The sequence below is a fragment of the Crocodylus siamensis genome, chromosome 1 (assembly GCF_052110815.1).
Source record: "Crocodylus siamensis isolate JL-2025a chromosome 1, ASM5211081v1, whole genome shotgun sequence".
NCBI classification, from domain to species: Eukaryota; Metazoa; Chordata; order Crocodylia; family Crocodylidae; genus Crocodylus; species Crocodylus siamensis.
In genome coordinates this window covers 15,728,310-15,741,345 of record NC_143395.1, presented here as the reverse complement: position 1 = coordinate 15,741,345, position 13,036 = coordinate 15,728,310, and the positions used below count along the sequence as shown (strand labels likewise).

General features: G+C 42.7%; 3 protein-coding genes across 5 annotated transcripts in view; 1 reads left to right on the top strand and 2 right to left on the bottom strand.

Moving 5' to 3' along the window:
* The window catches only part of LOC149872605 (uncharacterized), a 112,913-nt gene extending 111,867 nt beyond the window's left edge, over positions 1 to 1,046 (top strand). The window contains exon 18 of the mRNA XM_090031820.1: positions 913 to 1,046. Within this exon, the coding sequence (XP_089887946.1) occupies positions 913 to 929 (17 nt within the window). The 3' untranslated portion in view covers positions 930 to 1,046. The remainder of the gene's footprint in view (positions 1 to 912) is intronic.
* A 1,244-nt stretch (positions 1,047 to 2,290) lies between these two features.
* Positions 2,291 to 7,380, bottom strand: TTC32 (tetratricopeptide repeat domain 32). Its single transcript, XM_090031759.1, has 3 exons — positions 7,157 to 7,380; positions 6,294 to 6,460; positions 2,291 to 3,454 (listed from the first exon to the last, which is right to left on the bottom strand). Exons 1-3 carry the CDS (start codon positions 7,291 to 7,293, stop codon positions 3,306 to 3,308), a joined length of 453 nt encoding a protein of 150 aa, XP_089887885.1. The 5' UTR covers positions 7,294 to 7,380; the 3' UTR covers positions 2,291 to 3,305.
* Positions 7,381 to 7,865: 485 nt separating this feature from the next.
* The window catches only part of WDR35 (WD repeat domain 35), a 70,201-nt gene continuing 65,030 nt past the window's right edge, over positions 7,866 to 13,036 (bottom strand). For all 3 annotated transcript variants that reach the window (XM_090031739.1, XM_090031750.1, XM_090031744.1), the window contains 2 exons: positions 12,051 to 12,291; positions 7,866 to 9,958 (listed from right to left, as the gene is read on the bottom strand). In XM_090031739.1, the coding sequence (XP_089887865.1) occupies positions 9,805 to 9,958; positions 12,051 to 12,291 (395 nt within the window). In that variant the 3' untranslated portion in view covers positions 7,866 to 9,804. The remainder of the gene's footprint in view (positions 9,959 to 12,050; positions 12,292 to 13,036) is intronic.

Genomic DNA, 13,036 nt, shown 5'->3' with positions numbered 1-13,036 from the left:
TACAGTTCACCACCCAGTAAGGGCTAATGATTTCAATGTCCATTCCAAAGTCCATCAAAATGGACATAGCTCATCTGTAATATTTCAAGTTTAGAACAGCATTTGGCAGGGTGAATTCTGTACCAAAGCAGCAGTAATTAAAAAATATATATATATATATATATATATATATATGGGTGAAATACTAATCTCTCTTTAACACAGCAAGGTTCTTCCACTAGAATAATTTCGCTCCTCTTACTAGATTTGCCAATCTCAGACTCTGCCCAGTGCCCAGACAGTTTCTGGCTTGCTGTGCAGGGATGTCATTTTCTAACTTTCTCTGAAAATGAATAGTCCCTGGAATACAATAGAATGTGTGTGGCCTACAACTAGTCTCACTCTTCCTGGGAAGCACAAAAAAGCAGGGTACTATGGAGCTCTGCAATGTTCCTTTGCCAGGTCTCTGATTAAGAAAAAGCTTAGAAAAAAAAAAAACTGCTGTGCCAGATAACTGAAGAAATAAAACATTCTGTAATGCAGCAAGGGCACCTCTTTTCTAAGTTTATAGGTAGAAAACCACTGGGTGAGAACATAGTTTCTCATTGTTGAGATAATCCCAGCCCTGGGGAATAGACTAAATGGAGGGTCTGCTAGTAAAAGCACATAGGTCAACATAAGAACTACATAGAAGGAAACAGGCAATGGTTTTTTTGTGGTACGTTTATGGGTAGGAAACCACAGGAAAGAGTCTGTGAATTATTCATGTCTGAAATGTTCCTTGCCAAGACATACAGCCAATCTGTGCATGTTAGCAACAGCCACCTGTTGGATTTATTGGTGCAGCATATGATCATGAAAGGGGAACATTTAGGCTGTGAAGAGGGCAGCCAGAATTATTTCAGACATTCTACAATCATTTATAATTTTCAGGCGGAGAACCCATCTGAAGTCTGGTGAAGGTGTAAGCTCAACACTACCATATCCCTCTATATGGCTTACTGTCCAAAGAATACACTGTGCACTCATTTCGAAGTTGAGACTGTCTGCCTTGTATATGAAAACACAATATAAATAAAATTTTACTACATTCAGCTATTCTTCTGATTCATAATCCTTTATGAATAGCAACCCTTTCAAGCCAAAAGATCATTACAATATGTATCTCCTTACTTCAGTTTTCCAGTGTGGGTAATGATGCTTTTCTGACACAATTTCAAGAAGCCTCAGTGGTTGAGAATGCCACAAAGCATTGTTTATTAATTTCAGACTGAAAAGCAGATGGTGTTTGTGATTGAAAGCCAAAAAGATCTGCCTAGCTTACAAAAATACATACCTTTTGGCTAGAGCTGCCCTGAAGAATTAAAAAGTATGTTGGAAGTTACAAAGTTCTCTCTCTTTCAGAAAGACATATTTACTATGAATCAGGTGTGAAATATTCATTATTCAATCCTGTTATCATGACAGGTACGATATAGAACACAGAATAGGAGAAAATATAAAATGAAATGTCTATGAAAGAATGGGATCTATTATTTTTAAAAATCTTGATTTATTTGCTCTTCAAAATATACATGATGGGAGGTTTCTTCCTATTTTTCTTTAAAAAATAAAGCTCATGTATTGGCATTTGGAAGTGATAATAGCTTGGTGAAAGCTGTATCTGTGATCACTCCTTCAATCCCTTCGCAGACAGTTTCCAAGTGACAGATCTCTACCCACTCTTCTCTAAAACTGAAACTCCCTTGTTTAGCGCCCACCTAAGCTGGATGGATCACTCTTCTAGATCAGCTGTGTCATGGGCAGAATTAGATTTTCATCAACAAAGAATAGTAACCGAGTTCCTTACTTCTGAAACCAAGCAATTTAAAAGATATGCAACCTTTTTGTGTATTATTTAGCCTTGGAAGTAGCGGGCAGTAATATGATATAAAATGTAGTCAGTGCACATACTTGGCATTTCTGACAAAGAACAAAATTAAAGTTCTTGGAAGTCTCAGTGCCTCTTTTCTCCACCCAAAAAACAAATTCAATAGCACTATGGGGACATTCTAATACGTTTTTGAACAAGAAGGGGAGCAAAGTAGTTTGCTGACTGAAAGTACTGCAATGCTTCACACCAGAACTACTAGCACTAACTGTAGAGAGAATATAAAGTAGTCCATGGGTCCCTCTACTTACCCAAGTAGCTTTGAGATCTTCACTGCAATTGTATGTCTCAGTGACCAGGATGTAGCCTTGTGTTTGTAAAGGCTTGGAGATTCTCCGTGAAGGAACACAGAGTATGAAGTTAAATTACTATTAAAATAATCTTATTCAACTTTATTCCGATGGATAAGACAACTGCACGATCACATATGGCATTCTAAAGTTGAGCACTACTCAAGGCAAATCAGCAACTAAGACTGCAACAGTGCGCACTAACAAAGATGCGTCATCGTGCAGATTTTTATTTAATATACACTTTTTCAACAAACAGAAAAAAAAAACCTCACAATAATTACCATAAGCAAGTCAAATCTTGTGGCTTCTTGCAGTTCATACTAAATTTAAAAGCATATATCTGCTTAGTACTCATCCAGTCATAAAAAAATAAAACAACTGTTTCTATACTTTCATCCATTAGTTTTGCAATCAGTATACTTGAAATCAACAGGCAACCTTCTAATAGACTATAAAACAATTTTAGAGAAGTAAAAAACCTAAGGCTAAACTCTTAAAAGATATCCATCACTGTCCATACAACTGGACATTAGACACATTGCTGTAAGGAGTTAATTCAAATTAATTTTTCACGTGCAAAAAAGCTCTAAGATTGTTTAATACCCTAAAAGCTTATGTATAATGTATATCCTTCAGTGTAGCTTCAACTCTTCTGTATATATAGGCTGTGAGCAACATTATGGTTAAGATAAATCGTTTTTCATGTTTCAATACCTGAACTGAAACCTACCATATATTTTGATTATTTTCTGCACTTAAGACTGTCTAAATAAATCTGCAAAAGTACCTAGATATCTCTTTAGAGCGAGGATTTTAGTTGTGGTTACTGAACTTCCAGTAGCCCTGTATATATTATAAAAGATTTCAACATAAAATGACCAGCATCTTAGACAGATTTAATGCTGTCCTTTTGCTCAACATTACATAACCATTAAAAAAATAATTTATTCTGCAATTATAAAAGATACCCACTTTGATTATTTATCCAAGACAGCCAAGAACTTACAAACCAGAGCAGGACAAATCACATGTAAATTATTTTGTATTGCTTTCCTCAACAACTGAAATGAACTGAAGACAACCAAGAGTCAGGAAAAATATTTTTATGTATTCAATTGTTCATTTAATAAAGTTCTCTTTTGTTTTTCCTCTTTGTCAAGAATAGTCTGTTTTAGACTCAAGGAGGCATCTTCAAACCGAGGGTTTAAATCTAAAACCGTCTTGAAATCTTTCAGTGCCTCATCAAAGTGCCCTGTTTCAAAGAGAAGAGAAAGGCATGCATTATTGTTTTTCAACAGCAAAACTATTTTACAAACTCAAACTGAAAAATAACTGCTTGGTGGATTTACTAAACATTTCTATTGAATATATTTGAAGCTCTGATCCTCTGATTACTAGTTATGCTGAGCTTCTATTGAAATCTGTGAAAGCTGTGGTGCTCAGTACTTCACAGTAGATGTCAGCCTTCTCTGCAGAAAAGGACCCAGGGGTTACAGTGGACAATAAACTGAATACGAACCAGCAGCGTGCCCTTGTTGTGAAGAAAGCTAACAGCATACTGGGCTGCATTAACGGGAGCGTTACCAGCAGATCAAGGGAAGTGATTATTCCCCTCTATTCAGCACTGGTGAAGCCTCACCTGCAGTACTGGGTCCAGTTTTGGGCCCCCCTTCCATTTCAGAAAGGATGTAGACAGATTGGAGAGAGTCTAGCAGAGGGCAACAAAAATAGTTAGGAGGCTGGGGCACATGACTTCTGAGGAAAGGCTAGGGGAACTTGGCTTATTTAGTCTGGAGAAGAGAAGACTGAGGGAGGGTTTAATAGCAGCCTTCAACTACCTGAAGGGTGGTTCCAAAGAGGATGGAGCTGGACTGTTCTTAGTTACGGCAGATGACAGAACAAGATGACAGAACAAGAAGCAATGGTCTCAAGTTGCGGCAAGGGAAATTTAGGTTCGATATTAGGAAGAATTCTCTCACCAGGAGGGTAGTAAAGCACTGGAACAGGTTACCCAGAGAGGTGGTGGAAACACCATCCTCGGAGGTTTTTAAGACCTGGCTAGACAAAGCCTTGGCTGGGATGAAATAGTTGGGGAAGGTCCTACTTTGAGCAGGGGTCTGGATTAGATGTCATCCTGAGGTCCCTTCCAACCCTAATTTTCTATGATACTATGAGTCTCAAAATCAGATCCTAAACCCTGATGTATTAATGCATAAGGGATCTGCTAATGTAATTCAGCTACAAATGTAACTGAATCTCACATGACCATTTTCAGTATCTTGCATGACTATTTTCTATTACTGCTATCAAAGACAAAAAATATAGAAGCACATTAATTCATGTTAATGACAAAGACTCATCAGGAGTTACTGAATTTGGCCAGCTGTTGTATAAACTGAATAGAACAAAAATAACCTATCACAGCTTACTTTGAACTTATATACTGATGGCAGATTAAACGCAGTTCACATGATACTAACCAACATATTGTGGTAGACGTAAAATGATGAAGCCTCAGTGAGCTCTGACCTCATTTTGGCCCTGTGACGGAAATCTACATACAATTACCATATTCCTATGAACAGATGTTTTTCAACTTAAAGATGCAACCAAATAATCTAGTTCTCAACTTTAACAAAATTAAATAATGACATATTTAAAAGAACTGAACCTTTTTTGTTTTTTTTTTTACTTGATTTTAAAGGTGCAAGCCATTTTCAAAATAAATAATTTGTTTTAAAGAGTGTTTTATATTTGAAACAATTTGGTTATTCCCAAATCACTCTCCTTTTGGTCCATGCAGAATCCTGGCAGCAAGAGCTGCAGTGCAGATTTACGGCACAACCCAAACCTTAGTGAAGGAAGTCAATGGAAATGCTGCCGTAATGACCACTGCGCTCTGTTCAGCTTCAGGAACAAAGATGATGCTTTTTTTTTGGACTAAAATCCACATTCTGCCACGGATTTTCTTTATGACCATCACTTCTCTTTCACACAATTACTAGACAACTGCCACACTACATAATGAGCAATGGCCAAACAGAACGATTGAAAAACAATTTAGTATCTCCTTGCCTTTCATCATCTCACCCTCTCATTTAACCATATTTAAATAGGTTTTACTCTTGCTAGACAATGCACATAGAGGGATGTGGACAACATGGAGAGGGTCCAGAGGAGGGCCACTTGCATGATCGGGGGCAGCAGGGCAGGTCCTATGAGAAGAGGCTACGGGACCTGAACCTGTTCAGCCTCCACAAGAGAAGGCTGAGGGGGGATCTAGCGGCCTGTTACAAACTAGTCAAGGGGGACCAGCAGGCATGGGGGAGTCCCTGTTCCCCCGAGCACTGTCAGGAGTGACCAGGAATAACGGTCACAAGCTGGCAGAGGGTAGATTCAGATTAGACATCAGGAGGGGCTACTTCACAGTCAGGGCGGCTAGGGTCTGGAACCAACTTCCAAGCGAAGTGGTGCTGGCTCCTACCCTGGGGGTCTTTAAGACAAGGCTAGACAATCACCTTGCTGGGGTCGTTTGACCCCAGTACTCTTTCCTGCCATGGCAGGGGGTCGGACTTGATGATCTGCTCAGGTCCCTTCCGACCCTACTAACTATGAAACTATAGGTTTAATAACAAAGCTAACTTCACTAAAATCAATGGAGTGATACAGATGGGTGAACTACTCAGTGGCAATACTCAGGAACTATTCCTCTCCCTCATATGTACCCAAAAGGAAAGCCAAACAGCAAAACACAAACTGTAAACTGCTGTTTCACACAAGATCAATTTATGCCACAGAAAGCTGCTGTTCACTTGGTGGGTCACTCTGCTCTGCATCCCAATGTCAAACAAGCACTATACAAACAAACAGATTGTGGGAGAGCAGCAAAAGCCAGTTCCTGTTTTCATTTGAAGCCAAATTACTCAGAACGGTGATTCAAAAGGACTGCCTGACCCGTGTCACTCATTTTACACGCTGGAGTAGCTCCCCTGGCTTGATCCTGGAGCCTCAGAGCCCCTGAGTTTGCAGCACATTGCAATTTGCACAGAAAACAGTAAAATTATGGAAGTGAATAAAAACATTTTCCATACCTAGCCTATACAATATTAATCCTCTGTTATAATACGGAATTTCAAAATCTGGTTGTGTTTGAATGGCTGAGGTGTAGTCATCCATTGCTTCATAGAAGTCAACTCTTAAGTACTTGATCTGTCCCCTGTTATTAAATGCAGCCGCAAGGTCCTGAGCAGCACATTCGCTTAAGATGAGAAGAAGGGAGAGCTCCATTAGGATTCACGAACCACTTACAAAACATATCCAAGAGGACTATTCACAGGTCCTTAAACTACAGCATACCCTCAGCTTTAGGGGCGCTGTTCGAGGAAACCTCCTGAACTTAAGCAATTTCTAAAGATCTGTAAATTATTCTGGTGCAAAACTACGGCGGAAATTCCCAAATGTAAAGAAGTTCTTATCAGCCACTGGTACGAGGGCGACAACATCTGACTTACTGTCCCAAAACAGGCCACTTACGCTGGACTTTCCAAAGTCGTATCGACTCGGACAAGCCAGATGTAATACCGAGGTGCACTGCTCTCGGTGCTCCACCTCGGCACGCTTGTTTTGAACCTATGGCCTCACTCCCATAGGGGGGGTTACAGCCAATGGACGGCAGGTGGGTGGCTTTCTTCCATCCCCACGTTTGCCACTGATCCTAAAGCCTCTGTCTGTGGGGTGACAGGTAAACAGGTGCACGGGCAGGACAGCGCCAGGGGAACCAGGTGGCCCAGGCCAGGCGCTGCCAGGAGTAGCCACAGCTGCTCCATTCAGACAGGTGGGGGAGGGACCAAAGCGTCAGGGCCTGTGCACTACCCGCATGGACGCCCCCACAGGATCTTCTACGCATGCTCCAAGCGCCAGGCAAGCGCAAGGGGCTGGGTCCACACGACTTCACCTGGAGGGGGCGGAGCCTGAGCAGTCCGCGATAAAGCGGCTGTACAGCGCTTCAGCCTCCTCGAACCGCCGCTCCCGGAAACGCGCATGCGCAGCTGACAGCAATTCAGGGTGCCGACGGCCGCGCTCCTGCTCCATGTCGGCGGGGGGGCCCGGGTCACGTTCCCATAACCGTCAGCGGCTGCTCGAAGTGGCACTAATCGACTTCCGGGTCCCGTGCGGCCCCACTATGCACCGCGCGCCGGGGCGTGTTCACTCCCTGCGTAGAACAGTGACATCAGTAGATCCTTGACGGGGATGCCTTTTATTGGCGCGGCAGCGTGGCGGGGCGGAGTCAGCCGGGCGTGCGGGCGCAGCACCGGCCTTGCGTTTGAAACCTGGCGCGGTTCGCCTGCTGTGCAGCGCGCCCAAAGCAGACTAGTCCCCTGCAGTGTGCGGGGGCACGGCCTGGCCCCAGCCTGCTGCGCGGAGCTCGGCCTTTGAAGTTTGGCAGTGACTGGAGGACGGCCCGCAAGTGTCCTGATCTGTGGGGGACTAAATATTGCATAATTAGTGTGTCTCCCTCAACGGACTCGTTTCAATTTTTTTTCTTCAAGGGCTCACCGATATATTTGGGCAAATATACTTATGGCTTCGTGGCCCGAGGTTGCTGCTTTAGGGAATCCTCACCGGTAGCCTAATTGCTGGACCATCAAGGTTATACCACTGCATAGAAAAACGTTTTATTTATTAAACGTATTACAATACAATATATGTAACATTTATATTATAAAGCACTTCCATACAGAAAAAAATAAAAGCAAGAGTTGACTCCTGGATACCTGAAGTTAGAACAAGATGCCCCATATAATGTTGTTTGGTTTTTTTTCAGAGAAAAGTTCATGGTGTGCTTTTGAAAAATACCAGCCTGACAAAACTGAAAACTGATTTGTTCTTTTTCTGTACAGAGCATGTACAACATGAACAACAGCTACTCAAGCTTCCCCATCATTCCTAGCACTGTAGCTCAACTAACTACAGAGCAGGATAGATCACCTCCAAGGATATTGTAATTACCCTGTCTGCATGTCCCTATCTCCATTTATACCAGTACACAAGGAAGACAGTTATGACAGCATGATACAGACATATCTGCCCACAAAGAAAAAAGGCAATTAACTTATAACATGTAGTTCACTAATGTGGTTTTTTTTTCTTTTATTACTAACATTAATTGAGTCAGCCTCATTACCTAAGGGGGAAATATTTGAAAGAGGCAGGGAGAACTCAAGCTGCAGATTCCAAACTGCAGTTTCTTTGCTGATGAGCTTGTTTGGCTCCTTTGTACTGCACTGGTGAATATATTCAACAAAAGAATACAGCATCGATTATCTGCTTTAAGTACATGTATTAGTATGTTCATTATAGTAGAAAAATACCACAGACAATGATGAGGGTTGCAGCGGGTGCTGTTTAACACTGGACCTTGTTGGAGGAAGAGTTGCAGAACTCTTGCATTGAGTGTTGAACTTATGACCCCAAAGGCTCAGGGACCACCTTGTGAGTATATGGGCATGCGCAGTCAGCCCTATGCAACTTGTGACAGGAACATATGTTACCAATGTTGGGTATGGTACCAAGTACCTACCTGAGATAACTGACCCCTGGATTGGTCAGTGGAGTGACTGGCATGCGACTGACACCCTTCCTGTCTTGAGTGACTGGGTGAATGGAAGATTGACAGAAGTGGAGTGATCAAAAGGATGAAATAGGGCTGACTGTGAGAGAGGCGGGTGTGATGAGAGTGGGTGAGAGCTGGGGCAGCTGGTGAGGGCCAATATCCCCTCTTTCCTCGAGTCCTCTCTGGGTATATTGTGATCACCTGGAACTGCTGCTGTATTGTGTATGTAAGCTGCTAAGGGCTGTGCATGTGTCTTGTGTTGTGGCCAAGATGAGAATATTAAGCTGTTCTGTGCCTGTGACCACTAGCGAGGCTGTTGCAAGTCTGAGAAGAGCTGTACTTTGATCTCTAGTTTGTGTGTGTAGTACTGTATAATCTTGTTATGGTTCTTTATACTACTTACTTGTTGTTTTTTATTTCCTCTCTTGGATTACAAAATAGTCTAGTTGTTGAATCATTCACCTGAGTCTATGGTTTCTTGGTTACAAACTAATATTTGGTCAGCTAGAGCTGGGCTTTAAGCTTACAGCTGACATTTAAATAGGCCCCACCATTCAATTAGAGGAACAAAATCTGCATAATTAGTGTATCGCCCTCGATGGACTCATTTCAATTTTTTTCTTCAAGGGTTCACCTATATATTTGGGAAAAATTAATAACTACTGCTGCTTGATACTACATTGATGACTCAATGTAAACAGCCTGAGAACAGTGGATGTTGAATATCTGTTTGTAAATTTAGGTCCAGTTTACACTACGAAAAAAGGCTCTTAGCCTCAACCACTTCATAAAAATGTCACTTAACAAATCTTTCTTATGACAGACTGCACCTTCTTTGTTCTCTTGCACTTCTTTTTCGAGATTTTTCTCTGCTAATAGTAGTATCCTGTAACAGTACATTTAACAAGCAACAACAGAATCATTACATTTCAAAATATGCTCTTATATTTATCAGAGTCTGAGACATAACATAACCTTTGTTTTTCTTACTAAGCTACTGAGCCATGGCACAGAGGACAAAAGTTATAATTGCTTATTTCTTGGGCCTGTACACAATGCTTGCACACGTTGCACATCCAGAACTGATACTCTGTGATAGGTCTTCCTGTTGCAACACATGTTGGAAGTTTTCCTTCTCCACTACTGAAACAGAAAGGAAAAAAACTAACTGTAACTTTAAAACATTCTAAAATAACAAATATTTGTTTCAGGAGTCATCTGGATAAGGGAAGTGCATACATAGCTTTATTTTAAACCTATATATTTGGGGCACATTTACACGAGACATTTACTGCACAGTTGACTAATTAGCTGTTCCGTAAATGTCTTGGCATCTTCATCTGCACCCCTCTTGGGCTGGAATAAACTAATTTACTCTGTAGCAGGATAGTACTTATAAATACAAGTGCTATCCTGCTTTGGAATAAAAAGCTCTGTAGCAGAGCACATGTAGACACTACCCAGTGAGCTGGAATATAAGGGTGCATCAGTGCAGGGAGTATCTGCCAGCTAGCCCCATACTGATGCACCCTTATGGCCCAGCCAGCCCCTCTGCAGCACGTTGGGCCAGGGGGAGCAGTCCTTATCCTCCCCACCCCACCACCAGGTTCCCTGCCAGCCAGGGCTGCTCCAACCCAGCTCAATGTGCTGCACATGAATAAACTGTGGAGCTTATTGCTTTGAAGATTATTGTTCCCAGGTGTACGTTCAAAGAGCCCACTCAGGAGCAATAAACTCTAGAGCAGTAAGTTCCACAGTTCTGTCATGCACCATAACTGCATGTGTATATGTGCCCATGCAAAATTTTTACTGGCCATCTACCACAAATTTAGCTTTTTTTATTTAGCATTGCATTATTTTATTACAATGGAACTTATATCAAGTAAAATTAACATATGCTACCCTATGGTTGGGTACATTAATCCTCCTGATATGATAAAACATCCATGTGTCTTAACATCAGCACTTCAGAACCAGCAAGTCCAAATAGTAAATTTCGTTAGCAGCGAGTCCTGTCCTGGTTACACATGCCTAGGATGGCTAGAGATTATAGAAGGGAAGAAGTGGGATAGATCAAGGCCCCTGCAGTGAGGGAGGGAGTGGGGTAGAGGCAGGTGCTGCTCAGCCAGGTCAGGATGGGGTGCAGGATGGAGCCACAAGCAGCTCATCCAGGGGGGTGGTGCGGTGGGCAGGCGGGTCCTGCCACTATGCACACCCCGGGACGGCACGGGGGGAGGAGTGGCGGGGCGGACATGTGCCCCCGGATCTGCACATGGGCTGAGGCAGGCTGCTGCTGTGGGCTGAGGCTGGGCCTGGGGCGGTGCTGAGCTCTTCCTGGCCAGGGGGGAAGGAGGGGTGGGGCTGGCTTGGGCTGTGTTCAGGGCAGGCAAAGGCATTGGGAGGGAGGGTTGGGGAGGCTACAGGGAATTTTGGGGTGGCTGCACTCCCTTCCCCCCCACCCCCATAGCCCACTTCCAGAGCCGCCGCCACCCACACTGAAGGCAGCCCACCCCTGCCGCTACCTGCATATGTGGGTTCATGTGTGATTGGGGAGAGAGTGGTCTTGTGAGCCCTTGACTGAGACTGATTGTAAGGGCATGTGTAAAGATCAGTGGTGCATGCATCTGTGAGAGTTGGCACTGTGGGAAGGGTCAAACTCCCAGGAAATCACTAAGCTGTGGAGTGACTCCCGCCATACGTGAACGCATCTGCCTGATTTACCTGCCATTCGTTGTGAGGGTAAAGTATCACCCACCCTTGAGTCTGAGGTGCTTAGTACCCATCTGGGGAAAGGCAGAGAAATCCTCAGTGAGTGACTAGAGGCTGAAGTAGCAATCTTAGCCTCCACACTAGGCCTTCAGTGCTCTGGATTGCCCTCAGGCAGTAATTTAATAGTGGTGTTTGGCTGTTACTTGTAAATACTGTACAGACTGATTTACCTTATGATTCATATTTGTTGTTATTGTTAGTACTGTTAGTGACTGGGCTTGTTATATGTTTATTGAACTTATATCCAACTGTCTTGTAATCATTGGTTTATTGCCCTCTGAGTGGGACCAGGACATAGGTCTATACCCAGGGAAAAGTCCCTTTTAGGCCCACCAAAAATTTAATTGACAGGGTAAAAGGTATAGCAACCCTATGGGTTTATTTAGTGAGAGACCCTGCTGGTTTCCTGTCAACAATTTTAGCAAAACATTTTAACATTAACCAAAAAAACTAAATAATAGCCTACCTCTCCAGAAGGCCATCCAGATCCGATTTTTTGCTATACTTAGGACAGTGCTTAGTGAATATTTCCAGGGCAAGATCTTCATACTGCTGCTTCTGTTCTGGGCTAAGGGTTTCTAAGGACTCAAGTTTAACAAAGGCTTTTGAACAAATACCAAATGCTCTATTGCCACATGCACACAGAGCCAGAAGGGAATAGATTTCAACTGCAGGGATAATGTCTTCATAATCTCGCAGGTGAAGAGCTACAAAAAGAAAAGAACAAGACAGCTATAATATATTGCTTCAAAAAGGCACACATATAAAGGTAGACTTTGCTTAAAAATTATTTCTTCCCATCACATCACTATTATGAAAATGCTAGACCATGTCTAGTTCAACCTGTTTTAAATAAACAACTTGTGCTTGTTTAAGAGCTGAAAAAGAGTCCCTGTATCCTACCTTTTAATTCTTAGCCTTCCAGAAAAAGAAGTGGAAGGCACCATCTGCCCAGCTGACTCCTACTGATTCTAGTACAGTACTGATCTAGGAGCAGCACAGCTGTGATCTTCTGGCACACCATATTCAATCAACAGAGGTGCATGGTCATTACAAATACCTAGGTATGGATGAACCTACATCTGGAATGGTTTCAAAAGGAGACGGGGAGTTGCTGCTGCTCCGAAACACATATCAGCTGTTATACTATAACTGTTAGATGTGCACAAACCCTGATCCAAGCAACTGTAGCTGAACAGCTCTAACTTTAATCCTGTTTCATCCAGAGTTAAGGTTGGAGCCAGTTTGCTACGTGCGCATGGCTCCCAGATTAACTGGCACAGCATAACAGCTGCTGCAAGGTCTGAAGCAACACCTCCCCCTCTGCTTTTCGAAACTGCTCCAGATACAGGCTTGTCCAACGCTTTAGGGGAATTATTTAACCTGATAAAATAGCTAGTTACAAGTTCTATTTCAGACCTCTATATTTGGTAATACTGGCAATTCCCCTGT

Coding starts and splice junctions, on each gene's coding strand:
- TTC32 (XM_090031759.1), bottom strand. CDS start 7,293: ATGGAGCAGGAGCGCGGCCGTCGGCACCCTGAATTGCTGTCAGCTGCG. Junction 6,461..7,156: donor TCAGGCTCCGCCCCCTCCAG/GTGAAGTCGTGT, acceptor TCTCATCTTAAG/CGAATGTGCTGCTCAGGACC. Junction 3,455..6,293: donor ATTAATATTGTATAGGCTAG/GTATGGAAAATG, acceptor TCTTTGAAACAG/GGCACTTTGATGAGGCACTG.